Raw genomic sequence first — 26,824 nt, 5'->3', positions numbered from 1 at the left:
AGTCCAAACGTGCTACCTTGAAGCACACAGTGGTCTTTCAGTATGAACAGAAAATGTGATGAAGTTTGAAAGGTCACATGAGCACACTAAGGGTCAGAGTCAGACTGAGAGTATGCAAGTAGTGTACTATTTCTGTTGGGACAAAAGTTTGTCTCTCATAAATGGTAACTTTAAAGGAGATGGAAAAAAAACTCATAGATTTGTTTGGAACTTAATGGAAGAAGATATTTTTCCAAGTAATTCAGGACATTTTTAAAATTTTGAAATTTTAACACAATGTAAAATTCAACTAGCACTTTCAAATTCTATTAAAATTTTAAAATTAAAACAACAAAAATAGAATGAGGTAGAATGTTTTGTCCCAATAGAGACAATATAATGTCCTAAATGAAAATTCTTAACCTAAAATTTGTTGAAGAGAAACACGGCTTGTGCATAAAACGAAATACTGACTTTGCCCAGACTGACTAATCAGTAGTTGTGTCTCAAAGCAAAGGATGCAGCTGAGGAAGGCTGCGTTTCTCGGCTATTACATCACTGAAAGCTGCCCTGTTTTGTAGGATCCTTTAAAAGTGGCTGAGAAATGCAACTGGTGTCCCTCCAGACCTTCAGCCACACACCATCCTTCACACATAGCTCAAAACAATTTGAAAAAAAAGGTTGAAACAGCCACAAGTGGCAGGAGAAGAGTCTGTAATGAAATGTAATGGAATGTTAAATCTACATGGACATTTTAAACTAAGACTTAAACATGTCACGTTGCTTACTTCACTTGGTACAGCCTGCTCAGCCTGCCTTCAATGAGGATGAGGAGCTTTTGTATTCCAGTACTAGCAAGGTCTCTCCTACCTTAGCTGTAGCCTTCACTTTGAGACACACTTATTGATTTAAACAAATGATATTTCACTGGCCTGTTTCTGAGAATGATGTCAGTTAGAAAGCACGCCCGTGCAGACCCTGACATGTTTTAAATATGCCATATGATCCCTAGTGGCAAGCGTAACCTTATACAGCACCAGGCAGAAATTCTTCTCCAAGTGATAAGCAAAACATCCGTTAATGTCTGCACATGGTCAAACAGTGCCTATTGTTGAATTCTGGAAAAGAAAAGTGATTTATTTTATATATACAGATAATGTTGGACCATTTCTATCAGTCCACTTCTCATAAAATATCTGCATAATATGAAGGGCAGCTGGTAATCCAGTTATGATAGAAGCTGTATGAGGTGTAGTGTTACTCATAGTGTGTAACACTATGCCTCTTAAACCCTTGAGACTTAAGACCTCTTAAGTTACCCCCTTAAAATCTTTGGTAACACTTTACTCTAGGGTACTGTTCATGAGGCTACATGACATCCACATAAGTTTATTATGACAACTGACATAACCCTACATAACTGTTTATAAATGCTTATTACAGCAGGCGTCATTTGCTATAAAGGTTGCATTTGTCAATTTTGATCAAAGTTAGCTAAAGTAGCCTTTACGACAGATGACACCTACTGGAATAAACATTTATAAACATTTATGTAGGGTTATGTCAGTGGTCATGACAAGCTTATGTAAGTGTTATGTAGCCTTATGAACAGAACCCTACAGTAAAGTGTTACCAAATCTTTTGTATATACACATGTTAAGCCTTATTATTCAGTAACTACATAGACTTCAATGCAAAATGATGTAGTAATTATTAAGTTATAGGAGCGAGTGGAAGTTAATGATTAGGTGACGTTACTTTTCTCTAAACAAATAATTAGTAGCGGTGGCCACTGACCAGCCCACCAATTCAATTTCTAGATTGTCACCCCTGGGTGGAAATTCATGCTAGTGTGTGACTCCCGCCTGCCTGACCCCTCAGTTAGGTGTGAAATCTGACACAGGCCGTGGAATCTCCTTTAAACGTTGCCTTTACAAAGTGTGTGCATGATATGGAGTGCAGTGTATGGGATATGTAGAGCAAGGAAGAGTGAAGCACTCTTTAGAAAGAGAGAGACAGACAGAGAGAGAGAGAGAGAGAGAGAAGGGACAGGGACCCACTTTAGAGTGAAGGCCAGGCTAGCGCAGCTGTCCTCTAACATTCCAGACGTGTTGTCAGATCAGCGCCGGGAGCTTCAGGGGCAACTGCAGAAGTGTTCATACGCTCTTTACGTTTAGTCCCTTACTTGTTGGGCGTTACACCACGTTCGGACCCTTTCTCGCTTCTCTACTCCGGTCCCATTCTGACCAGCAGCTGGGCCTAACACTCCAACCATGGCAGATCAGTACAACATCAATGAGGAGAAGATCCTGAAGGACAGACACACCAAAGAGATCGACCTGATCAACAGGGACCCCAAGCAAATCAATGAAGATGTCGTGAAGGTATGTGGGTGCTTCAATGACACCACCCTTTTAATTCACTGCATTCTGATATTCAGAGAGGGGAACAGATGGGCCTCATTCAGTATAACCGTCTATTCCTTTGAGGCTACACTCAAATGTGCCAAAAAAAGGTTTAGAGAAGGTTCACAGAAGAACCAATTTTGGTTCCCTGAAGAACCTTTCAAAGGATGATTCTTTGAAGAAATTAGGTATGCAAATGTAAAGAACTTTTTCAAAGCCACAAAAAAAGTAAGTTCTATAGAAATTAGTCTTTTCCTAGAACTGTATGTCCAAAGCAAGTACTGTGACAAAGGCATTACATATTATTATAATACATTACAGTGAGGTCTAATGCAACTAATGCATTCCAAGGTCATTTGGCATTGCTTTTTACTAAACATAATGATCTGATTAAATGTACATACATGGGTTTCATTAAAAACTCTAAAATCATAAGTTTTATGATGATTTGATTGAAAGTTCTCTATAGAGACAGCTCTGTTTGCATGTAGCGTGCAGAGCTCTATGTACTGCTGCAAGGCATGACCCAAAAATAGCCTGCAGACATACTTTTGCCAGGCCAGGCCACACAGCCATTATTTATGGAAGGGGTATAAGGGCGTGTCAGCTAGATCAGAGATTTTTTGGTTTTGATATCTAAGTTTTAATCAATACTTTGTTATAGTATATGTTTAAAAGGAGTTTATAGCATGCAACATGTGTGTATACATTGATAAAGGATGAGACGGCAGCACTTGGTAGGAAGCTACGTTAGGATTTTATTAATGGAGCTAAATGAGTCATGCCTCATGCATGATGTGTACTCATGTTGATAGCAACCCCCATGTTGCATTTATATGCATGAAGCAATAGTGCACTGCATTTGGATCATTACATTTCTCTGGAGGTAATGCTGCATTCTAGTCAGAAAATAACTGGAAATAGTATGAATTTTATTAGCTCATTTTCTCTAAAAAAACAGAATCTCATTAATTCTACATCTAAGCTGTTTTCCTCTTGGAAACTTGTTGAATCTGATCTTTAGAGGATATCTCTATTGTTTGGATATTTTGAATTTAAGGTGCCATAGAATGCATTTATTCAGCCTTTTTTGATTGTTCTCTGATGTCCACAAAGAAGGCATGTGACTTTGGTCAGGGTGAAAAATGCCCAGATGTGGTTTTACACGCCCATTTACTACCCCATGATTTGGTCCTAGAATGAAACGAGCTGTTTTCCCTTTTTTTGGTGAGTCATGAATAATTTGATGAGCTCTGCTCTGATTTGCTGGTTTACAGTGAGGCGCCGCGATGGCTCACACAGAAGCAACGTGTCAAAATAGACACAGGCTCGAAAATAAAATGAACCTCTGGATAAATAAGGCAGGTTGTCATACTATTTAGTTAGCTATGCTAGTTGCCTGGACTGGCTAGTTGCCTGGGCTAGCTGACTTGCTAGTAGTTAACGTTACCTGTACTAGCTACTTGCTCTGCATACTGACAACAACACAAAGGAAATTAAAGTTGTTGCTATGAAACTTTAGATTTCAGACTGTCTGGCTTCAACTGTCAAAATGAATAAAATCACACAGCTTGGCTGCTACTCACAGGTTGTGTTTGGAGTTGAGATACTAATAAAGTTGGAACCCTCTGTCATTGTGAAATGCTGAGCGAAGCCTGCTCATGTAACTATGTCAATGTAAATACAGTTTTCCATTCTATGGCACCTTTAAAAATGTGATTCTTTCATAAACACTATCAGTTACCTTTAAAGGGCCCATATATGACATTTTTTCATATATTATATTTTTCACAAATGTCATAAGAGGTCCACTTACGACATTTGTATACATATATACACCAAAACGGTCATAATTTATGTTTACATGACCATTTTCCAATCTCTTCTTGTCCATTAGAAGGATCTTAGAAAGAATGTCCTTATGCTGTTGTCAGAGAAAATGGAAGAGCTAGAGCAGGGAAGTCTAGTCATGTTGGGCCAGATGTGATCTTGTAATGAGAATACACTTCTTGTAACTTTTGGTGCTGGACTGCAGCACAATCTACCACTAATGAGAGCACATCCTCTTTAAAACCTGCCCCCAAATTCCTCTCATCCATGAGACCATACAATGATAACACAAGCCGAACAAGTTAGCTAGCAAAACTCTATCATTAGCTGTTTTTCCTTTGCACATGCAACACATATCTACAGGCTTAGTTTGAGTTTTTAATCTTTTCAGCCATGCTAACTCAGGTTATGTCCACTGGCTAACAACAGGGTTGTTGTCCATTAGACAGTGTTGATGAGCGCACCATCGCCCCCCTTATTTTGAGTTCTGCATGTTGGCTGGCTACTTCAGTGGTGGCTGGCTGCTAACTCAGTTGCCATAGTGGCACTGACGCTAACTTCAATAGCACCAAAATGTTTGTTCTTTTTTTGGAAATGCTCTTTTCTAGTTTGGTAATGCGATCTTCCTCACATCATACACATCTCTTCTAGTGTTCTTGGTTTCAGTGGGTCCAAGAGGTCCCCAAAACCAAGAGGTTATTTAGAGGGTCCTAGACACCCCAGTAGCTTATGTAAAAGCATATAAAACTGATCTTATTTTAGTGGATGTTGTTTGCTATACTATAAACATTCATGTGCTTTTGTTTACTGCATTTCCCGTGAATGTTGCTGTATGATCAGTACAACCCTAATTAAAGTGATTAAATTTACACTAATGTCAGGCCCTAGACGCTTTGTGTATGTGTAAGCCTATAGTATGAAAAGCTGCCCACAACTGTTGGGATTTTGCCAGTTCTATCTATCCACACATCCAAACTTCCATGCAGCAGGTTTTATCACTCCAGTAGTAAACATACTATTGTGAGCAGCTGCCCATTCTGCATGACATGACTGAGCCTAACAGAGAAAGATATAGTAGCTAGATTGTTAAGCTTCTGAAGTAAACAACATGCATTCATTGTTCATAAACATCATAATTTAAGAGTTTTCTTTGAAGCATTTAGTAGTTTTTAAGCATGTTGTGTTTGCATGTTTGCTGACGGATAACAAACTTTTGTGTACTGGTTCATTTTTGTTGTAGCCTTGTTTTAAAGTCGCCTATCATTACACATCACAGTCAAACACCTATCTGTTGTTGTTGGTTATGTTGCATGTCAGTCAGGCAGCCCTTTCTTCTCAGAGTAGTCAGGTCTTGTCCAGGTTAAGGAACGAAACATGCCAGACTTTCCGACAACATGCAGAAGTCAGGCTTGGAAGGCTAGATTACACTGACAACAGGCTCAGACCAAGCCAGACATGCAAATTGTTCCTTAAATTAACTGATATGTATGAAGATCTAGAGGCCTATTTTGAGGCTGATATGTCCCATCATAAATATAGCCACTGTTTACAGACAGAGTTTAACAGACTGAAATAGTCTCTCTTAATGCTCACTGGTTTTCATGTGTCCCAAAGTTTGAAGCTGAAATAGACAGAATCTGAAACATTAGTGGTTGAGTATCAGATGTCTTTGTTTGGGGTATTAATCATCACCCATTTAGGGAGTAAAAATAGCTGTACAGTTCTTAAGCTGCCTGCTTCCCGTTAGGCCAAATGAGCTGGTTCATATGAACAGATTCAACTGAAAAGCAGCAGCACATCATTACTGGACAGTCACTTGAAGTCACTGTCTTAAAAATTCTTGTAACTCTATCTATTTATACACCATTTTGAAATGTCAGCTGCCATTCATATTGCGCAATTCATCAAGAGTGGATTGATATAAATGATCCAAGAAGACTGACATTAATGTGCAATACAATTAAGAGTGATTTTCTTCTCTTACAAAGTTACTATTTCATACTATTTCAGAAGTACATTTTCCTACTACAGCAGCCTTATATATACAATGATATATGGACACTCCAGCCAAACTATGTAATTTAAACATCACTATATCTGTTGTAAACATGCCTACTTGCCTTTTACAGTAGTAGCCACAGTAGTCAGATTTCCTAGTTAAAGATGAGAAAATCTCTTTTAATTTTTACCGGATTTTCTCCCCAATTTAGTCGTCTCCAATTCCACCCGCTAGTTAGGACTCCCCCAATCACACGATGCTATCAACGCTAGGAGGGTGAAGGCTAACACAGGCTTCCTCCGAGACCTGTGAAGCCAACCACCGTTTCTTTTCGAGTTAGGTGCTACGTCAGCTAACAGACGCCTGCGCTGACTAGCATCGCGCTGAGTGATAGGGGGAGAAGGAGGGGCCATCACACCCACCCAGAGAGAGCGAGGCCAATTGCGCTCTCTCGGACTCCCGGCTACAGATGGCTGTGGCTTCACCAGGGATCGAACTCACGATCTTGTGATGATAGGGCCAACGCTTAGACGGTTGCGCCACTCGGGAGCCTAGAAAATCCCTTTCTAATGATGAGTCTTCAAGGAGGAAGTAAATTTTGAAACACTAAAGTGCTTTGAGATGGATACTTTAGAGAGGGCTCTTCGGTTTCTTTTCATTAACTGATTAATTCTTCAAATAAATTATTCCAATAACAAAGAAAAAAGTTTGACGACCATCTGAAGTTAGTGCCATGTCGCTAATGCTAGCTAGCATTTATTAGCTGTCATTATGAGCCTCTAGATCAGTGGCTAGCAATAAGGATGTATTAAAGGGGGCCCAGGGATTCTCAGTGTTTCTATGTACATTTGTATTTGTGTGTAATGCATGCTGGCTATTGGAATTATAGAACACTGATAGACGAAACATGAAAACAATATAAAAATCTTGAATTCTCTAAAACTAATAATAATTTAATACTATATTAAATATAATGCACTATGTTAGATTTTGTTTGTTAAACTTGAAAGAAATAGCATTACTGAGTCAGGAGGGAAAAAAACATGTTAAAATATGGTGTCTGTGTGCTGCTGTGAGTCACTCTTCAAAGCCTGAAACAATAATTTAAAAGTCTGAGGAGTCTGTTTAGACTTCAGACCACATTACACATCTTTATATACTAATGTCAGACACACAGACTCAAGAAGAAGGTCTAGTTCAGTGTTCAGGTCTCACTACATGCAATTGCACATTTCTACCAAAGAGGGCTCCAAATCCTCAAATCTTACATAGTGTAGCTTTAAGTGCTAGTTTTAGGCCGAAAAGCCCCTTTAGACCAATGACATGGCTTTTTTCTCAGAGCAGTTTAGTTTCTATCAAGAGGCCCTCAGAAACGAGGTGAATATGAATTTAAATTGCTAATGATATTGACATATGTTAATGTACCTAAAATCCAGGTAGATTTCGAGGATGTGATTGCTGAGCCTGACGGCACACACAGTCTGGATGGAGTGTGGAAAGCCAGCTACACCACCTTCACCGTCTCCAAGTACTGGTGCTACCGCGTGCTGTCGGCCATCTTTGGCATCCCCGTGGCTTTGCTGTGGGGCTTCTGCTTCGCCTGCATCTCCTTCTGCCACATCTGGGCCGTCATGCCCTGCATCAAGAGCTACCTGATTGAGACCCAGTGCTTGAGTCGAATCTACTCACTCTGCATCCACACGTTCTGCGATCCATTGTTCGAGGCGCTGGGAAAGATCTTCAGCAGTGTACGGGTGGCACTCCGCAAAGAGGTGTAAAGATCACCGAAGCAGCCACTGTTTACAAAAGTCTGGCAGGGGAAATTGGGGTTTTGTTTTGCCTTTGTTTTATCTTTGTCAAAAGAGGTCAGATTTTGATGGGCGTAAACCTGATCCCCATCACCTTTATATGACGAAAGACTGGATAGACGTAAGCAATGAAGCAATGCATTCTGTATACTGAGCAGAATTGCTTACGTCTGTGCAGTGTTTTCGATTCTATGGCAAGAGGAGAGGGGTTTAGTGGGCAAGTCAGGATGAGCAGCTCAAGTGTTCCAAGAAATATTTATGATGGATTTGAGTGCTGACACAGGAGAATAAGTCTTATTCCCTTGCGTGACGAGGCCTTCTCCCTGTAAGCTCAATAAGTATTTTTATTGGGTGCTAGCCTAACAGTATTTATATACTATGCAAAAAAGAGATGTAAAAAGATGAAATTGTGGAATGACAGATATAAGAAGAGGAAATTACTTATAGAATAACAAATTTCCTATAGTCCTGTATTTTAGAGAAATGAGTTAAGTCTAAGTTGTCTTGATTTTGTTTTTCTTTCTCACCATGACTGTGTCTACTGTATTCTGTGCACAAAATAAATACATTTTAAATGGTTGAATGGTTCTACCCTTCTCATTATACAATACTGTGTAAAAGTCAGAGACAACCCTTCATTGAGTTAGAGCAGAAAACATTTATCGGAAAATTACACAGAAACCTCCAACACTGCGTATATCTTTTTTCTTTTTTCAGTGTTTAGTGTGTCCACTCTTTCTTTTTAATAATGCTTCTGTTCCTATAAGGAGACTTGCTTTCAGTTTTTCTATGAAATCTGCAGGGAAATTTTTCTGCATCTCCAAAGTTCATTCTTAGAAGTTGGTTGCATTTTCTGTTTTGAACATTTCAAGTGATCCCAAACATATTCAGCGATGTTGAGGTCTGGACTCTGGGGTGGCCAGTCCATTGGTCTGAGAACACCAGCAGCTTCTTTGTTTGATTTGCAAGTGTTCTTTTTTTACCTTTTCTCAGTAACAGCTTCTTGGCAGCTAAACAGCATTGAGTTGTCTTCTCACAGTGGAAGGATGGACAGAAGCACCTATGTATTGTTTCAGATCTGAAGCAAGAATGAAGCTTGATTTTCTCCTCTTTCTAATGGAAGTACTGTTCATCTGATAGTGACAGTTTTGATGGTCTACCAGCTCTTGCATGGTTGTTAGGAGTCCCATTTTCTCTATATCAGTTAGAATTTTTTGAAATCCAATCTTGGAAGGTCTTGTTTTTTTTAGTTATTTTGCTTTGACTTTCCTTTTCTTTATGCAAGTTTATTATCTTACATCTAACCTCCTGAAAAATAACTCCTGAAATGTGAATAAGTTGTACATAATGCTCGTTTTAACTGGAAATTATCTGTCTCCAGAATATCCTGACAGATAGTAGTTAGATACATTATATTAGAAAAGTAATAACTGGTATCCCAGTGTAGTGACATGTTTAGTATGCTTTGACTGAAATGATCATTGCGGATGTAATGAGTCATGACCCGTCCAGAAGTCATCATCCAACATCAGTACGTGACCTCACAAATGCTCTTGTGGCGGTATGTGATCTAGACATGGACGATATTATCTCACAATACTTACATTTTCACAGTACACAATATACATAACAACATTTTGTTTTTCTGAGATTTAACAAGTTGGAAGAGACCAAATAGAACCTTTGTTGCTGCAAACAAAAATCCTGTAATAATAATAATAATAATAATAATAATAATAATCCTATGACTGCAGTTTCACAAACTGCACTAAATCAATTTGAACAGGCTTAATAAATGCACACTTTGTAATAAAATGTAGTTAGTGTTTTTAAGTACTGATGACATCAATGATACGCTCAAAAGACAGCGTGCTGTGATATAATTTAGCATGATAATAATAAAATATTGTCAGAGGGAACAAACTCCCTACTAACACCCTTAATTTCAGAAGGAATATTGGATGAGCAGACATCTACAAACTTTTAGACAGATAGCATATATTACATTAATCTAATTCTGTCTTTCAGTTTACTCCCTTCTAGCAGAAATTGTGTTCATGTATTTTATTCATGTGGAAACCATGTAGAAATTGAATCAAGTAAATTAAATGCATCAATTTTTTTCAGTGCACGCTTTTCACACAAGGTCTTCCTATTATTAATGCAATTTTAACTAGCTTGCTTTGAAATGCCAATCATACAGGCTACACATGACTCCCACACTGTGCATCATATCAGAAATGTAATGACTCTTTTCCCAACATAGTAACAGTTTAGGGATGTTTTCAAAAGGACACAAGGCTTGAAAACCATGATCTCAGTGTGTTTTGACTAATGAGATGAGAAACTATAAGTACGTGCCATTGACTGAAATTGCCATTCTGAAGGTTGCAGTGACTCATGTAATGAGTCATGACCATAATATTCTTCTAATTGTATTGTACAGTAGGAAACTGATTTGTGCAAAGGACTGCTTAACTCTGTTTAGACCTTCATGCCTGGTGTGAGACATCTGAGCTCTGACATTACTAAACTGATTATCCACAGTGCCTGATATGATTTCTTTTGGTTTATTTCACTTACATTTCCCAAGGTAAGCACCTCTTATGAGCTCATGCTTTTGAGGTTTTATTTTGTAATCTATTCATTTTCAGGAATTCCCCAGGTAACAGGTGATTACATGTTGAAGGCAATGTGAGAAAGGTGAAGAGAAAAGAACATCTCTTTGGAGACACGCCTGAAAAAAGTGGGCTGTGCTTTTTCTCATTTTCTCACAGCCAGCTAGCTGTTCCTGAAGACTTCTGGCCATAGTGCTAAGCTGTCATGGAAAAAAAGTAGAATTAGTATTAGAAATTAACATTACAATTCATTTGAATGTGTAACATTGATTTCAAATAAAAAACATAATGTTGATTTTGAATTTAAAAAGATATAACTGTCAATGTCACTGAAAAAGCATTTAAAAAGATTGTCATTAATTGTCCAAAAAGACTACTCAGCTTAATCACACAGTTTCAAAGGCAAACACTGAATTTTAATTTAATGATGTAAATCATTTCCACATTAATAAAATATTCTATATGTCCAAAGCATCCAGACTTCTAACTAGTGAAATCAGCTAATTGGGCTGTGGAGCACTACAGCTGCATTCTCTGGAGTGATGGGGCTCCATCCAATACCTTTGAGATGAGATGGAGTGGCATTTCCAGTGATCCAGAACTAATCATCCAACATCAGTAGCTGACCTCACTAACGCTCTTCTGGCTGAACAAAATCAAATCCTCACAGTCCCAATTTCTACTTTAAAGCCGTTTCACAAGAGTAGAGGCTGGTAATACAGCAAAAGAGGACAAACTCCTTATTAATACCCTTCATTTCTGAAGAAATGTTGGATAAGTCGGTGTTTACAAACTTCTAGACATACAGTAGTATACAAAAGCTTGAATACTTTAATTACATTTTTGTTGATTTTCCAGGTGAAACATGTTAGTTAACACGTTTTCTACAAAGAAGACCTGGCCTTTTTCTACACACTTTAGTGCAAAATTTGTGCTTATTTGCTGAGTTTAAAGCTGATGTTGAGAAAAGATCAATTTTGCACAGGCACTTTTTGTCCTAGCAAATAAATTCAGCAAATAAACAGTAATTGTGCATTAAAATAGGTTCTCCATGATGAAGAATGTATTTTACTTCCTCTGTGATGGAGTGCTCTCTCTATGTAGAAGTGAATTCTCCATGATGTGTTATTTTCACTTAGAAAATCAACAAAAACATGAACTTTGACCAGGGGCTTAGTGATTCTGGGGCACTAGGCAAAAGACAGGAATGGGGCCTCCTGGATGCACATTTATAAATGACTATACTGTCTACACTGCAAAATAAGATATATTGGAAAGTGAAATCATCTTAAATCTAGTTGTAATATCTAATGTTTTTATTTTGAGATTGCTTTAAGAACATAATAAGATTATTTAACTGATTTCTAGATTTTTTGCTTACTTTTACTTACTTTACTTATTCAAGGTAATTCTGTTCTGAAATTCTCATGATATTGACAGATTATTTGCTTGTTTTAAGAAATAAACTTGAAAGAAGCAAAAGTATCTGCCAGTATAATGAGATAATATGGTACAGTAAGGTAAGATAATAAAGAGTAAGGTAGAAGGAATGAGTAGCGAGATGACTTTTTTCCAGGAATGTAATCTCATTACATTTTGAGAAAAGAAATTAGTAAACACTGAAGCTATCAATACCAACATTAGCACTAGCATTATGTATGATATGCTGAGCCTGTCCAGCTCTCTGTTCTGACAGAAAACAGTTAACTTTGAGAGTGCAGCAACAAATCTTTTGCTTTCCTCCCTCTTTTTGCATTTCTTTATTACAGTTGTATAACTTTATTAAAATTTTCACCCAAAAAAATCATCCTGAAGAACCTCCACTCTATAATGTAGATTATCACTTAATGGGCTTATTTACACCAGTCCGACTTTACACAGTTACATCATCACGTAACAGCATAAAATATTCCATTATAACCATAACTGAGAGGTAAGGTTGCATTGAAATCACCACTGCAAATAACAGGCATTTTTAAAATGTATATAAATATTTCACCATATGTAACATCAACGTGTACAGTATCTCTAATTTATAGTTTCATGGGGCTCATAGGGGCCCTATGGGGCTGCCTACCTTTGCCTAGGCCACACTTTTGCATACGACTGTATACAGTAGTACTTATTACATCAACACAAAGTTCAGTTTACATGCTTTTGGCAAAAATTATGTTGATGTAATATATTTTATTCAGGCAGAAAAGATGTACATGTTTGAATCAAGCAAATTTAATGTGCTTTAGTGACTATTTCATGTGTCACTTTATTCAGTGCACCTTTTTACCCAAGACCTTCCTAATAATAGTGCCATCCTAACTAGCTTGCTTTGAAAATGGCAATTATGATACAGCCTTCACATATTATCCCAATCCTCAGGCTGGAGAGCTGAAAGAGACTGCAGCTTAATTCTCATTCAGTGGGGCCTGAAAACCTGACTAAGCTCTTTCACATTTCTTAGAAAGTACATACAAGTTTACCTGTAAACATCCAGTCATAGTCACATTTTTTGGCACATACACTTTATTTTCAATAAATTACGTCATGTTCTGGTTTATATTAACTGTAAATGGACATGATTATTTTTCAGAGGAAAAGTTCAGTAGCTTTTCAAATGAGACCCAAACAAAAACTTCACTAAAGAAGATGAGCAAACACTGTGAAAGATGTACCCTCCATCAGATTGTCTCAGGTAGCACATCCCTGTCACCATCGTCAATAGGACATGAACCCAACTATGGCTATTCATTGGGTAACACCATATCCTCCATTTCACTACAAAGATGAATTTTATCAAATGTAGGACATTGTTTTCTTCACAGCATGCAGTCAATGTAAAAATGATGTGGTTTCTTCATTGTTGGTCATGTAAACACACTAAGCTCTTTGCTTTCAAATATCGTTTGAAGATGCACCAACAAAATGAGATTTTCTTAGATTTTTAGAGTAACATTTAGATTATTTTTTACCTAAATTCAACAGAGTTTACTCTGTATTATACTTCATGTTTCACAAGTACAAAAAATAAATGGAAAAGCATCACACATTCTTTGTAATTTCACATTTTAAAAACAACTAAAATAGTGTTACTGTACAAAACTCTGAATCAGATCAAAGTTAAGAAAATGGAACATTTTAAAGAAGCATTTTGGCAGGTGGACAACGGAAAGTGGACATGAATAATGACCAGGAAAAGGGATATTAATGCCAAGCTCTTAATGGGTCAAAGAAACACTCTTTAACTGTCTTTTGATATCAATTCATAAAAGAAGGTGGAAGAAAGCTACAGTGGACAGAGGCCCACTGACCCAGACTGATCTGTCTTCGAGTTAATTCTGGAGCACAGAGTTTAGCTCATGTCTTCATTACTCACTTGCAACTTAAACCTAAGATATGCATGTAAATCCACAAAATATACGCAGCTTCACTGAATGTGACCTTAAATAAGAAGTAAGTAGAGATATGAAGAGTTCAGATTTCTTTCTTTTTGTAAAGAATTAATGGCATTGATGTTATGAAATTCCAATGATGGCAAAAGAAGAACATTTTTCGGCCAGGAACAACCCACAGAAACAGAAGCTAAGACTCTTCAAGATGGCCTCTGTTCTTGCAGCCAAAACTCAAACAGGTTCTAAAGGAGCCAGGCATTTCGTTGGCTCCATTTAAGGTCGTGTGGCATCTGCTACAACATTGCAGTCTTTGCCCCTTTTCTGGCACTCAGAGATATAAGACTGGTCTTTTTGTGTTGTTTAGGAGCACACTGCTTAAGGACAGAATGTTCTAAACATCTCCAGGAGGTAATCACAGTGATCACAGAGCCAGAGCTCCTGTTGATTCCAATAGTGCCCAAAAGATTGAGTCCCATTAGGCTCCTGTCCAAGTTTCCACAGCCTTCTGTGACATCGCTGTCCTGTTATTTCTCTGATCTTTTCTGGTACTTCTGTGTGATCACAGTCAGTTTGGGCTGGATTAGGGCTTATGTGGTGGATGTCTGGGTGACGCTCCGCTGGCTGCTGGTGCTCTTGATGACGTAAGTGGAGGAGTTGCTCTTGCGGCTGGAGTTGTGCTCCAGATCGCAGCGGCACTGAGAGGATTTCAGGTAGAGCGCTGGACAGCAGATCAAATTCTGCTTCAGATCTTGGAAGAGGTGTCCCGCAAAGCACATGTAGATCCAGGGGTTACAGCAGCTGTTTAGACTGGCTAACAGCATGGAGATGATAAAGGGCATGGCTGAGAAGAGAGAGACAAACACAGGTCAGCCGGACAATAATGTGACCACTGTTTTAAGGATAAGTCTCACATTTCAAACCTTTACTACACCTCTGTTGACCACCAAAACTGCTACTACACTAAATGGCCACCCCTATCTGTCCACCCTGCTGGTGTATAGCTAGGGATTGTTGCTATACCTGTTAATGCACAATTTGCTTTAGCCATCTAGCTCTTCATCAGTGGTCAGCTCCTGACCACAGAGCCACTCACTGGATATTTTTGGATGGTGGACCACTTGTGTCCAAGCAGTGACACTGATTTGTGTAAAACCTTCAGCAACAGCACAGCTGTGCCTGAGACACTCATACCAGTACAGCAAATGCTACCACATCAGAGTCACGGCTGTGTTGAGAATGATCCTCAACCCAAGTAGAATCTAGTCAATAGTGGCCTTGTGGTCAGAAACTGACCGTTGATGAATGGAGTAGAGGGTAGCTGACAAATTGTGCATGACAATGGGCTACAATCTGTAATTGTACACCCATATAGTTCAACTACAAGGTAAGTGGAGCTCACAATATAGCCAACAAGTGTGCAAGGTAGATGTTACTAATAAAACTGGGAGTCAATCCTGAAAAAGAACCAATTCCTTGTTTCCAGGCATTTAGCAATTGACAGTTGACTCCAAAGTTTAGGACATGATTCTACACAGTGATGTTCAAGTTTGCCCACACCGAAGTGCACACTGAGAGTGAGATATTCTATTTATACTATTTTGACAGAATGTCTGAAAAATGAATCAAAAATACACAAAGTGAAAATGTAAAAGACAGTAAAATGTCAAAACTGTAACAAGAATTTAGCAACACAGCCAATGCCAAAACATCCACCCACTTGAAGGACTTGAGGAGAGTTTAGCCCACCCCAGTTAGTCAGCTGAGTTAATTTAGCTAGCGTTAGCTAAGTTTTCTTTAGAAGTAACACTGTGCTACTTATTTATTTTGGCTATTTATTGATCCAGGCCCATTAAAATAAATGTTAATGGATTGGTAACAGAATCAGCAGACATGTATGTGAAAAATATCAACCCATAATCATCAGCCCATAATTCCCATATTGGTGCATACCTAAAGTTGATAAAGTTGATAGTGAGTGTATATCTTAGGTGTACAAGTATCAGAACTTTTCAATGGCTCTTCTTAACATTTGGGATTGTCGACTCTTGACCTAACTTAGCTTTTAATGCAGGGCAGATTTCTCGCTCATCCAGGTGTGTTTTTGTTATGTGCCGCCACAGACTGTCCGGGCGCTGCACTTCCGCACTTCCAAAGTTCCGCCTTTTACGTTCCATCAACATTACATTATAAATTAAAATTTAGAAAATCGATTTTTCACATTTGTGAATCGATTCAGAATATATATATATATATATACACACATATACCTCAAACTCCTTAGTTGAGTTAAAAATTCTCTTAGCTACTGTTTTAAGGTTTGCATCCAGTTAGATACACAAAATCAAATTTGTGTTTTTTTTTTTTTTGCTCAATTTCCCCTCTTCCCTTCTATCACACAGTCGTATCTGACATTGTTTTCCTCTTGGGCTTCCAGATATGGTCACTTATGGTATTGCTGGGATTCAAACTCACAATTCACTAAAAAAAAAGTGAATATAAAAAACTTATCTTATTTACCTAACTGAGATGTAGAACAAACAATTAAGAGAACCTAATTCAACCAAGAAGTTTGAGTTGGGTGAACTCTTATGTCCTTAAACTGAGTCAACTCAAGAAAAGCCATGTAATCAGTTACTATATCATTTTAAGTTGAGCTGATCTCTCATTTTTAACATTTTTAACATTTTTAATTCACATAATCAGCCACATTCACATCATTCTACATATAGTAACTCAATAGCACACATGAATGACACTTCTGCACTGGAGAATTCTGGCTGAACCACAGAACTGACATTTTCCAAGATACACTTGGGATCAATGGGAAAAGCTCATGTTCTGCTTTGAATCTCTCACTGCGCCAAAGTGACCAATTCCTCAGCTGCGATAATAGCACTGCACAAAATTTAAACCAGTGGGGACAATCGGCGGCCATGAAATTACAGGATTTTATTTCTGCTTATTTAACAGTCATTTGCCAGCATTTTGATTTATGAGGGTTAAAGAACCTTGGAACAGCGGTCTTCACACTGTTGATCCGTGAAAGTGCCGGCAGGAAGGCCAGGAAAAAAACTTCCATTTCAATCAGCAAAAGCAATATGCCCCAGTGTTTTAGTGTTTTCTGTCTGCAGTGGCTGAGAATATCCATACATGGTGTGTCATGAAAAATGAACTTGTCTCAAGAATCTAAAGCATGCAGCCACTTTTAAAGTCTCCTTTTTCCTTTGTATTGTATTTTCCCTTTATGTCAGGTTGCTAAAACAAGGTATATTTTCTCTGGATACTCGCTAAAAGCAAGCAGTAAGACTGAGGTGCAGCCAGCTGAATCAACATAATTAAGTTTCTTTCTAAACATATTAAAGTCTAAGCGTCTTTTGAAATAGATATATTAAACCAAACAAGAAATACTCCTGGATGTTTTAAACCTGCCAATCTGTCTTTTTAGATTACAAATGGTTTTATTCCGAAAATCAGTTTGTTAAGGTAAACACAGAATCCGGTGTTGCCCAGGATGTACTAAGCTCTATCAAGATTTTAATGAGCCTAAATGTTATTGTGACTGTTTAGAGGTGACAGTACTGACAGCACATGTACTCAGTTGTTCATGTCTTTAAATATTACAATACCTACAGCATGAGCTCATATCTTTACATGTAATTTTAGGTATGATTCGCCAGTGGGATTCCTCTTAAAATCAATGCCAGATGATCATGTTCATTCTAAGCATTCAATACATTCTTTACTGTATGTAAAAAGCATTTATATAACACATGCTAAATAAACAATAAACCTATCGCTTGGTGTGTGGGCCACTGAAATTCAGTGTCACCAACCTGACAGCAGATTTCTGAAAATAAGTGATAATTGGTGTTAGAGCTGTAAGAATGCCAGCTGATTTTGCTTTCCAGACAGCAGTGCAGAGATGAGGATCACCCAAAACATTAATGTTTGACCATCCGTCTGACTTTGAACATTTCTGGAGCACAGCTACAGAAATGTGACAAACCATAACAATGTATGCGTTTTCTGGCCACAGATTAGGCTTCATCTTAGACTAAATAGCAACTGTAAATTAATTTTTCTATCCCGAACCAGTGTCTGGAAAATTTGAGGCATTTTTTCCTTAACTGAACTCCAACTTACCTTAATAAAATTGTAAAACAAAGTTGACAGTATTCCTTACAAAATTCCATTAAGTTTACATTAAACTATACATATAGTCTTCATTAAATAAGCCTATATTTAAAGTCATGATTATTTCACAGATAATGCCCATTTTAAATGAACATAACAGCTAAATAGAAACAAGTGAAGCCCAGAATGTACAGTCATCCCTCTGCTTTGGCAAAGATGGATGGTTTTCATTATGTGAACTGAAGAAAGCTGCAATTTCTAAAACAATAAGCTCCACAGTCTGAAACGGGGTGAACTGAAGGCGATAGCCCTACATACATGCTAATCGACTTATGGGAGACAGGGGTTCAAGGAGAATCAAATGGTCAGCCAGGGAAACAGAGAGGTCCTGTAAGAAGGATGTGTATGATCTTCACACTGTTAAAAATAAGAGTGCCCAAAAGGTTTCTTTAGAGTCATCCCATAGAAGAACCACTTTTGGTTCCATAGATTCACTGGATGGTTGACTGTTATATGGAAACCACTGATTAAACCTACCTGAGAACTGCCTAGGCATGGTCTCAATATTCTAATGAGCACTCTTGATTGACCAAGTCCAACGCTCCCTGAAGCAAAACTAAACACTATGGCTTTTATGTCTTCATGAAGGTAAAACTGTTGTTCACTTTAGTGCTGAATGTGTGTTACAGGAATGCTGGAATGGCTGGTTGAGCAAATGAACAATGGACACAGACTAAAAGATGAGCGAGTTAGCTAGCTCAGTTAGACTTGCTAGGTTAGCTTTCGCTTTGTTGCTAGCTTTACCCAAAATTTTGACTGTCCCGTTTACATCTTAAAGGGGGTATTTTGGTGAAATGCATTGGCCATTTAGTGGACAATGCAAAGTTATTCATAGGCAATACTACTGTACATATCTTTTGTGTGCCCACAAGAGGGAGATTTACCTAATTAGAAAGAAAACTTGGGGTTCTATGGGTTTTAAAGAACTTACATATAATGTAAAGGTTCTAGAGCTATTAAACATTTTCCACAGAACTGTATATCCAAGCCAAGGTTTATTTAAGTACTTTATTCTTTAAGAGTGAAGGCTGTAAGTCTGTGGGAGCTGAGGGAGTGGAGTTCACCAGTAGAGGGCGGAAGCTACAAACCACATGATTCAATCAACCAGATTGCTTTGGATAGCTACTTCTTGTTTGTTCTGAAGCTGTGGAGAGCAGGGGGAGCTTTTCTGCATCTGCAGTCTGATTAATGTCAAGAAAGATAAAAAATATATCTGCTTTTCTTTGGGACTCTGAGGAGAGCACACATAATGAGATTCCAAGGTACAAACGAAACTACAATTTATGATCTGTATCTTTAGATCTGGGAACAGTAAGTGGAACAGTGAAATACAGATTAGGTAGAAAAATAGGGATGACATAAGGGATTAGAGTGCTTCCATAATTTCAGAAATGCTTTCTTTTAAAAGGCTGACAGCTCTAAGAATCAAGTTTAAACTAGTGTTATGAGCTTTTTCTGTGGCTCATGTCACTCAATCTCAATTGAATATGTTTCTTTCAATATGTCACGTATTTTATTCTCAGCGAACAGAGAAAGACTTGGCCACTTGTGATAGAAATTCAAGCACAAAGCCAAGACGATGAGAAGTGGAAGCTAAATCTGCCATGACACTGCCAAACTCAACATGGCTATTCATCGCCAAGCTAGATAACAACCACATTTCAGTCAGTGCAATTCAATTGCAGGACAGTGTGCTGCAGTCATATTGTGCAGTCTTATTAGAAAATCTGTCAAGGTTTGGGCAATATCACCTTTGAAACTGTCTTAGTCTTAATGAAGCAGCTCATACTTTGTAAATGTAGCGGATATCTCTGACACTGCATTCTTCCATGGCAGTGTCAGCAAACGTTAGAACAAAATTTAGTTAATTGGTTTCTTTATACGAAGCTCAAGGTCAGCATGAACTTTTAGTGAAGGCGTTCAGTACAGATCGCAACACAGGGGACGTATTGGCTCTCTCCTCTCTAATTCTGTTTCTTTGAAGTGTCCGCTGTATGCCCTTGACAGGAAGAGCTATCAAACTGCGCTTTCATCTCCATTAAACACAGAGTGATGGAGAGAAGGCCCTAAACCTCTCCAATTCACACAGTGAACGCCCAATAATCACATCATGCAGTTCTTAAGTGATACAGGGCTATTACAGTTAATGACTAACCTGCTCTCAGTATTGAATTATACGCAGTGCATGAGGGACTTATGACATAATGGGGTGAAAAAGGACATTATTTCCATTCTTGTCGAGGCAGTTAATCACACCGATTTAGACCAAGACATTCTACGATAACAGATGCAAAACTGACGCGAGAACACAGACACATTAATATCAAAGTCTTGCTTTACTGGCCTGTGGATTCACCATTTATCACAGGGAACTTTTCCAGGTTTGAGATTTGTATGTGTTCTCAGACGACCTGTCGTCCAATTTCTGTGCATCTCCCTTCAGAAACACTCATCACTATTCCAAACCCAGCGCTTCTCATTCTCTTCACATATTCAAATGATTCATACAGCAGGAAACACATTTTGGTGCAATTTCCACCCACAAGAAGAGATTTTAGATAAATTAAGAGGTAAAGTTGAAAGTATTCCCTTTCAGAAGTTTACTGACGACAGTCTTAAAGGGGAATTCCAGCGTTTTTTAATAATTTCTGCATAGTTCAGTCGTTAAGATGTAAACAAAGTCATTCAGAGTCATTTGATGTGAAATGGTTCATTGTAGAGAAACAATTAGGATTTTCTTACAATGATGGTGAAAATAAACATTTTACTTACTATCAAAATTGAGTGAACCTACAAGAGTCTTCTAAGTTTTTATATGTAATGCTGTTGATGGTAAAATAGTCATAAATCTGAAAGAATAGGTTTTCACTGGGGACTATAATGCCTTAGAACGCACTATATGTACCGCCCCAATATGGACGCATTAAAAATATTTTAGGCCAAAATCATATCAAAGAACTATTGTAAAACAATGTCGCAGGCAGCTGGCAGCATATTCATAAACATTGCAGGTAAAGGCTTTAAAATCTTCAGATATCTGGTTCCTATCACCATCACTGTGAACAATTCTGACTCAGTGAGTTTCTCTAGAATGGAGCATTTCACACCAAACCACTCTGAATGACTTTTATTAAATTAACATTTAATTATAGAGAAAATTTGAAAAATTGATGGCGTTCCCCTTTAATGTAAGAAGCATCCACAAATTGATCCATATTCTACATTTTTCTTGAATTTTATTATTTTTCCTCAGTCTATTTTGATTTACATAGCAAGAAATGTTTGCAGTTAATCAATACATGACCTCTTTATCCCTTACAATTAAACAAGCCTCTTTGTTACTGTGTCTTTAAGACTGATATGTGTAAATGTAGGGATGCACTGGTATAGAAACTCTGGGCCAGTTTTTCATGTTTTTCATGTATGTATCTGCCGATGCCAAGACATTTCCAAAATGTAGAAACTGGGGCTGTATGTGGATTAGCATTCCTGTGAAATATAACACTTACTTTTGTAAGGTTACAAATACAGTAAAACTAATAATATGCAGATATTTAGTAACACAGTGTCATCTAAACGATCTGCTCATCCAGGGTTCAAAATACATAATGAACTTTTTGTTTGAAACATCAGTCAAATCTAAACATCTGTGCTGGTATTCTTTTTTAGCTAATATCTGCTGATACCAATATGATTCTGATTTCATCATGCTTCCCTATGCAAGTGACCTCCATTCTTATTGGCTGACTTTCATCATACCTCATTCAAAAAGCAGTCCAGGCTGAAATTTACAAAATAAACTTTGAAAGTTCAGACTGAATTCAGACTGAAAGCGTTATTATCTATTTTCAGAGATCTTGATTCTTTGGAAGGCTGCAGTTAAACATTGTGCTGTTCCTGGCTGTCAGGAAGCAAATGTTTAATATTTTCTCTGAATCTTCTGCTCTAAGTACTCTGATGCAACAGTCTGCAGTAACAACACTCCTTATCACTTCAGCATGAATGGATGGGCAAAACCACTGTATGGGTGGTCATATGTATGTTCATTTTGGTGACATCACAACCATGATAAATTTAAAATACGCTGCACTAAAAATGATTTTATTGAGTGTCACATAATTAGTTGGGATACGTGATATCAGAATCATATTAGTATCAGCAAAGATATCAGCAACAGACAAATGTTTAGATTTGACTGATAATTTAAACTTATATCTGATTATGTATTTATTGTACTCTAGAGGAGCAGAATGTTAAGGTAACACTGGACTACAACACAAAAATGTCTGTATTTCATACACTTGGCTGCATTTGTAACATCATATGAATGTTATAAATGTTATATGTGCCTATAATGATAATCCAGGTGGATTTAGTCCCAGTTTAAAGTCTACATTGTCTAAATATTTATTGGCATTGACAGATTCATGAAAACTATGAGATATTGTCATCAGCCCACAATTCCCATATCTGTGTATCCCTACTAATAGGCTAACCCCTTAAAATTCCAGGCTTATTACATACTAAGGCTTATTATTTAGTAACTACAAGGACTTCAGTGCACACTGGCCAAGTTATTCTTAGGTTATAGTGTGTAATACAACTTTAAGCCTGTGACGGGCCCTGTCCATGTAAGGCATTAATGTAACACATTAATTTCTATTCTGTTATCTTACAGTTAGAGAATCAATGAGCTTAAAATTTTAAGGCACAATTTAAAACAACAAAGCTCTGTTATCATTTGTGTTTTGTAGCTTAGTTGCCTTATATGGACATTTTTACACAGTACAAACTCAATCTTATTTCAAGATGCAAGAACTACACAGCTTTATCACTTTAAAGCTTTAAGTGCTTAGATTTACATTGTTCTTTATAACAGAGTCTTCAGAAGCTGCCTATCTGATAATTAAAGTTTGATTTGTTCTGACAGACTTTTACCGCAATGTTCTGAGCTTTGCAGTTGATCACTACATGCATCGTGACTGAGTCAGAGTACTGCAATCCTCTGAGACGATGGCTGTTCACAGTTTATTATCTGATCTTTCTAACGGGTTTATTTAGATAGCGGATAAGGCAGCTGTGAGTGTGCTCTGGGAGGAAACTGCACCAGTAGATACTGGAGCTGTGCCTGATGCAATAGGCAGTGGTCTCATGCCCGCCAACACCACCCCACCCCCTCCTACTTCTGAACGATGACTCTCTACTTCGACTTTCTCTGTATCCAGCACCACACAGTTCTTCTCACTGCGTATGCAGAATCACAGAGGATTGCACTCTATGAATGGGACGCACCTGATCTATTAACACAAAAGACAGACATCGGAAAAAATATGAATTTAATATCCAGTTGTTCTCTGTAATGTCCACAGTCAACTTGTATGTTTCAAACATGCAAATGAAGAATGTTGTTATATATCGAGTAAAGTACATTTTATTTAGAGGGTGATTATCACTAAGAGATTTGTTCAATAGATAAATATTGGTTTTAGATACATCGGAATATATACAGGAATTTAAATATAGACATATTTGAGGTTGTTTTCTTCTTGTGTGAGATGATGTGATGTAATGGGAGATTTTAAAGGTCCTCGAACATTTTCAAAGCTAAAATCATAAAGCTATCATTCAGAACATCAACTCTCAATATTTTTTCAAGTAGGAACAGATTATTTTAGATTTAATGATTCAAATTTGGCTACACAAACACAGTAACGCAACATCCTAGATGCACATTACTGCTTGTTTGTCAGCAGCCTGAGCTCTAATGGTTTCTAATAACTTCCTTTGAAAAACATTGGCACTGTTTGTTATAACATGCTTATACACTGCAACATCCAAAATACTCTCCCTCACCGGCCAAGCCTATCATCGGGCAAATATAGAGCTTATCAGCAGTAGCCTTGATTTTGTCCTGTGCTTTGTTTGGACGGATCGAGATACTGTAGGACATGAATAATTTCTCATGCTGTAGACAGTCATGATTTAATGGCCACACTTCTGCTAAATATTAATATGTTTCCCCAAGGGCGTCCGGCTGCTGTATGGAACTGCTGGCTCTTGTACAGAATCTGGACTGATTTCAATGTAAAATACTCATATATACTGTACAACTGATTATCTGAACTGAACCTCAATCTAGTAAAACTGATTAAAAGAAAAATGCCACAGTTCTGAAGACAGAAAAGAAAACAGTATGATGGAGAACAGATTGGATCTCTTTCCATTCACATGCTGTTTGGGTGCTTATAAAAACAGGACTGTAAAGGTTAAAGATAAGCTGCATGGTTGTGTGCATGAAAAGGGCAGAAGGATAGAAAGTAATCTGCGCACCTATATGCACCTGCACACATCACACAGAGTGATCTGTATGCGCCACAGTGATTTGAGGGCTGTGGGACTGTGCTGTGGTTTAGCGGTGGTTTTTGGGGTTATTCAGAACACTTTCTTCTACCGGCTTCACTTTTACTGCACACTGGGTTTGTATTCTACATGACTGAAATGAGTCAGTTGGTTGCACATAAATAAAATATATTACAGCAACACAATCACTGCATTTCAGTTTATTTCTTCTGGCAAGAATAAAGACTGCCAGAAAAAAAAGGTACTGTTTTTGTTTATAAAGATACAAGCAATGTAAATGTGCCCTCAAAGGTACAACAGTGGTTTTAAAGTCCAACTGCATACAAATTGGTTTTTCCCAGGACAAAAGCACACATTAGTACCTTCTCATAACCAAATGCTTTTACATAAAGCAGTAAAATAAAAAGCTTGGAGACAAGACGGTGTGTGTGGAGTCAATACAACTTAAAAAATGTAATTTCAATGGAATATGGCACAATTATGATCCTTAATTAAAGATATACTGAAGATGTACCCTTAAGGGGACCACCCCAGTGACAAGAGGGGAGTGTCACCCATTTTATTGACGTGCAACAGGTTGACATATATGAATCATGTAAAGTCAAGCACCATTTAATTCAGTGCAAACTAAGATCTCAATCGAGAGTTTGGTTAAACATCAAACAAACAAACAAATAAATAAGTAAATAAATAAATAAATAAATGCAACTGGACGGTGCTGGTGAATGTAAAACTCATACACCCACCAAAACCCATCCTCCCCCACCCGGCACCCCCAAGCCCTCCACCCCGGCTCCCTGGCCGTAACTCACCCTCCCTGGGCGCCGCCGGGTCCCACGCGGACCACATCTGCACGACGAAGAAGGGCGTCCAGCACACGACGTAGGCGAGCACGATGACGAACGTCATCTTGACCGTGGTGATCTTGGCGCGCGAGATGAGTGCCACACTGCTGACGTGCCGTTCGCGCTCCCGCTCGCGCCGCGTCTTCAGGCGCACGTTCTGCCAGATCTTGAAGCTGATGAGGCCGTAGCACGCGCTCAGGATGGCCACGGGCACCACGTAGACGGTCAGGCTGATCCAAGTGATGTACGCCTTGGCGCCCCACGGCTGCACGAAGTCGCCCCAGCAGTCGTAGACGCCCGCGCCCACCTCGCGCAGCGAGAAGATGCCCACCTGCGGGATGCTGAAGATCAGGCTGAGCAGCCACGAGCACAGCACGTACAGGCGGTCGGTGCGCCGTCGCAGGGAGCGCAGCGGCTGGCACACGGCCAGGCAGCGGTCCACGGACATCAGCACGAGCATGTAGGTGGACGCGAACATGCCCACGATCTGCAGGTACTTCACGAGCCTGCAGAGCAGGTCGGGCCCGTAGAAGCGGAAGGTGATGTCCCAGATGAGCTGCGGCAACACCTGGAACACGGCCACCACCAGGTCCGCGATGCTCAGGTGCTTCATGAAGTAGTACATGCGCGAGGGCCCGTGCTTGGTGGTGCGCAGCGCGAGCAGCACGCACAGGTTGCCGGCCAGGGCGAAGAAGAGCACGAGCGCGAGCACGGCCACCTCCACTTTGGCCACCTCCTCGTTGCGCTTGAGCGGGTTGACGGTGTGGTTGGCCGCGGCGCTCGAGTTCAACAGGCTCGAGTTTCTCCAGGACTCGTTAAACGCCCAGAAAGGCTGCTGCTCCAGGGACGCGTCCTCCATGGCGCAAAAGCCGCGTCCACGGCGAGCGTTCCCAGCACTGTGAGCGCGTCTGCGGCGCGCGTGGATCAGCCCGCGCGGACGGTCTCCTCGCGCGCGCTGGCCGGACGCATCGAGCCCTGCAAGACTGGACGGGGTCAAAGAGGCGAGTCAGGCAGCGAGGCAGAGTGGACAACAACTTCTTTAAACTTATAAGCATATAAAAGAAACTCTTTGGTCGAGAGTGGTGTAGATTAATCAGTCACTTTGAAGAAGAAAATGAAAAAAAACACAGAAACAGAACATATATAAAATAATGACATTTAGAGGTTTGGAATGTGTTGTGTTGTTAGATGTTTAAGTACTTACAGCGGTTGTGCATTTTCCACTCTGTAAGGAACGCCAGTGGAAGAGAAAGTCCTCGAAGAGGAGCCCTAAGCCTCAAACCTTTCTTCTCTTCTCTCTTCTGCTCTCTCTCAGTCCCCCATCCCCTTCTCTCTCTCTCTCTCTCTCTCTGAATGAACAACGTCAATGTTGCCCCCCCCACACACTCCCCCCACACTCC

The 26,824-nt window shown here is 39.0% G+C and overlaps 2 protein-coding genes across 2 annotated transcripts; one reads left to right on the top strand and one right to left on the bottom strand.

The window, feature by feature from the left end:
- The first annotated feature begins 2,115 nt into the window (after window positions 1-2,115).
- Window positions 2,116-8,604, top strand: cav3 (caveolin 3). Its single transcript, XM_036570970.1, has 2 exons — window positions 2,116-2,363; window positions 7,650-8,604. The coding sequence occupies exons 1-2, from the start codon at window positions 2,253-2,255 to the stop codon at window positions 7,989-7,991; spliced, it is 453 nt and encodes a 150-aa protein (XP_036426863.1). The 5' UTR covers window positions 2,116-2,252; the 3' UTR covers window positions 7,992-8,604.
- Window positions 8,605-13,135: 4,531 nt separating this feature from the next.
- On the bottom strand, window positions 13,136-26,744 carry oxtr (oxytocin receptor). The gene is made up of 3 exons (XM_036570969.1): window positions 26,629-26,744; window positions 25,392-26,407; window positions 13,136-14,866 (listed from the first exon to the last, which is right to left on the bottom strand). Exons 2-3 carry the CDS (start codon window positions 26,281-26,283, stop codon window positions 14,613-14,615), a joined length of 1,146 nt encoding a protein of 381 aa, XP_036426862.1. The 5' UTR covers window positions 26,284-26,407; window positions 26,629-26,744; the 3' UTR covers window positions 13,136-14,612.
- Between the last annotated feature and the right edge of the window lie 80 nt (window positions 26,745-26,824).

This window comes from Colossoma macropomum, unplaced genomic scaffold (genome assembly GCF_904425465.1).
Source record: "Colossoma macropomum unplaced genomic scaffold, Colossoma_macropomum, whole genome shotgun sequence".
NCBI lineage: Eukaryota > Metazoa > Chordata > Actinopteri > Characiformes > Serrasalmidae > Colossoma > Colossoma macropomum.
The sequence above is the reverse complement of the archived record's forward strand: the minus strand, read 5'-3'. Positions and strand labels throughout refer to the sequence as shown.

Bases quoted from the DNA above. Each gene is read 5' to 3' on its own strand.
- cav3 (XM_036570970.1), top strand. From the start codon at position 2,253: ATGGCAGATCAGTACAACATCAATGAGGAGAAGATCCTGAAGGACAGA. The intron at 2,364-7,649 runs GTATGTGGGTGC...CCTAAAATCCAG, and splicing joins TCAATGAAGATGTCGTGAAG to GTAGATTTCGAGGATGTGAT.
- oxtr (XM_036570969.1), bottom strand. From the start codon at position 26,283: ATGGAGGACGCGTCCCTGGAGCAGCAGCCTTTCTGGGCGTTTAACGAG. The intron at 14,867-25,391 runs GTGAGTTACGGC...CTCTCTTCTCAG, and splicing joins CCCGGCGGCGCCCAGGGAGG to CCATGCCCTTTATCATCTCC.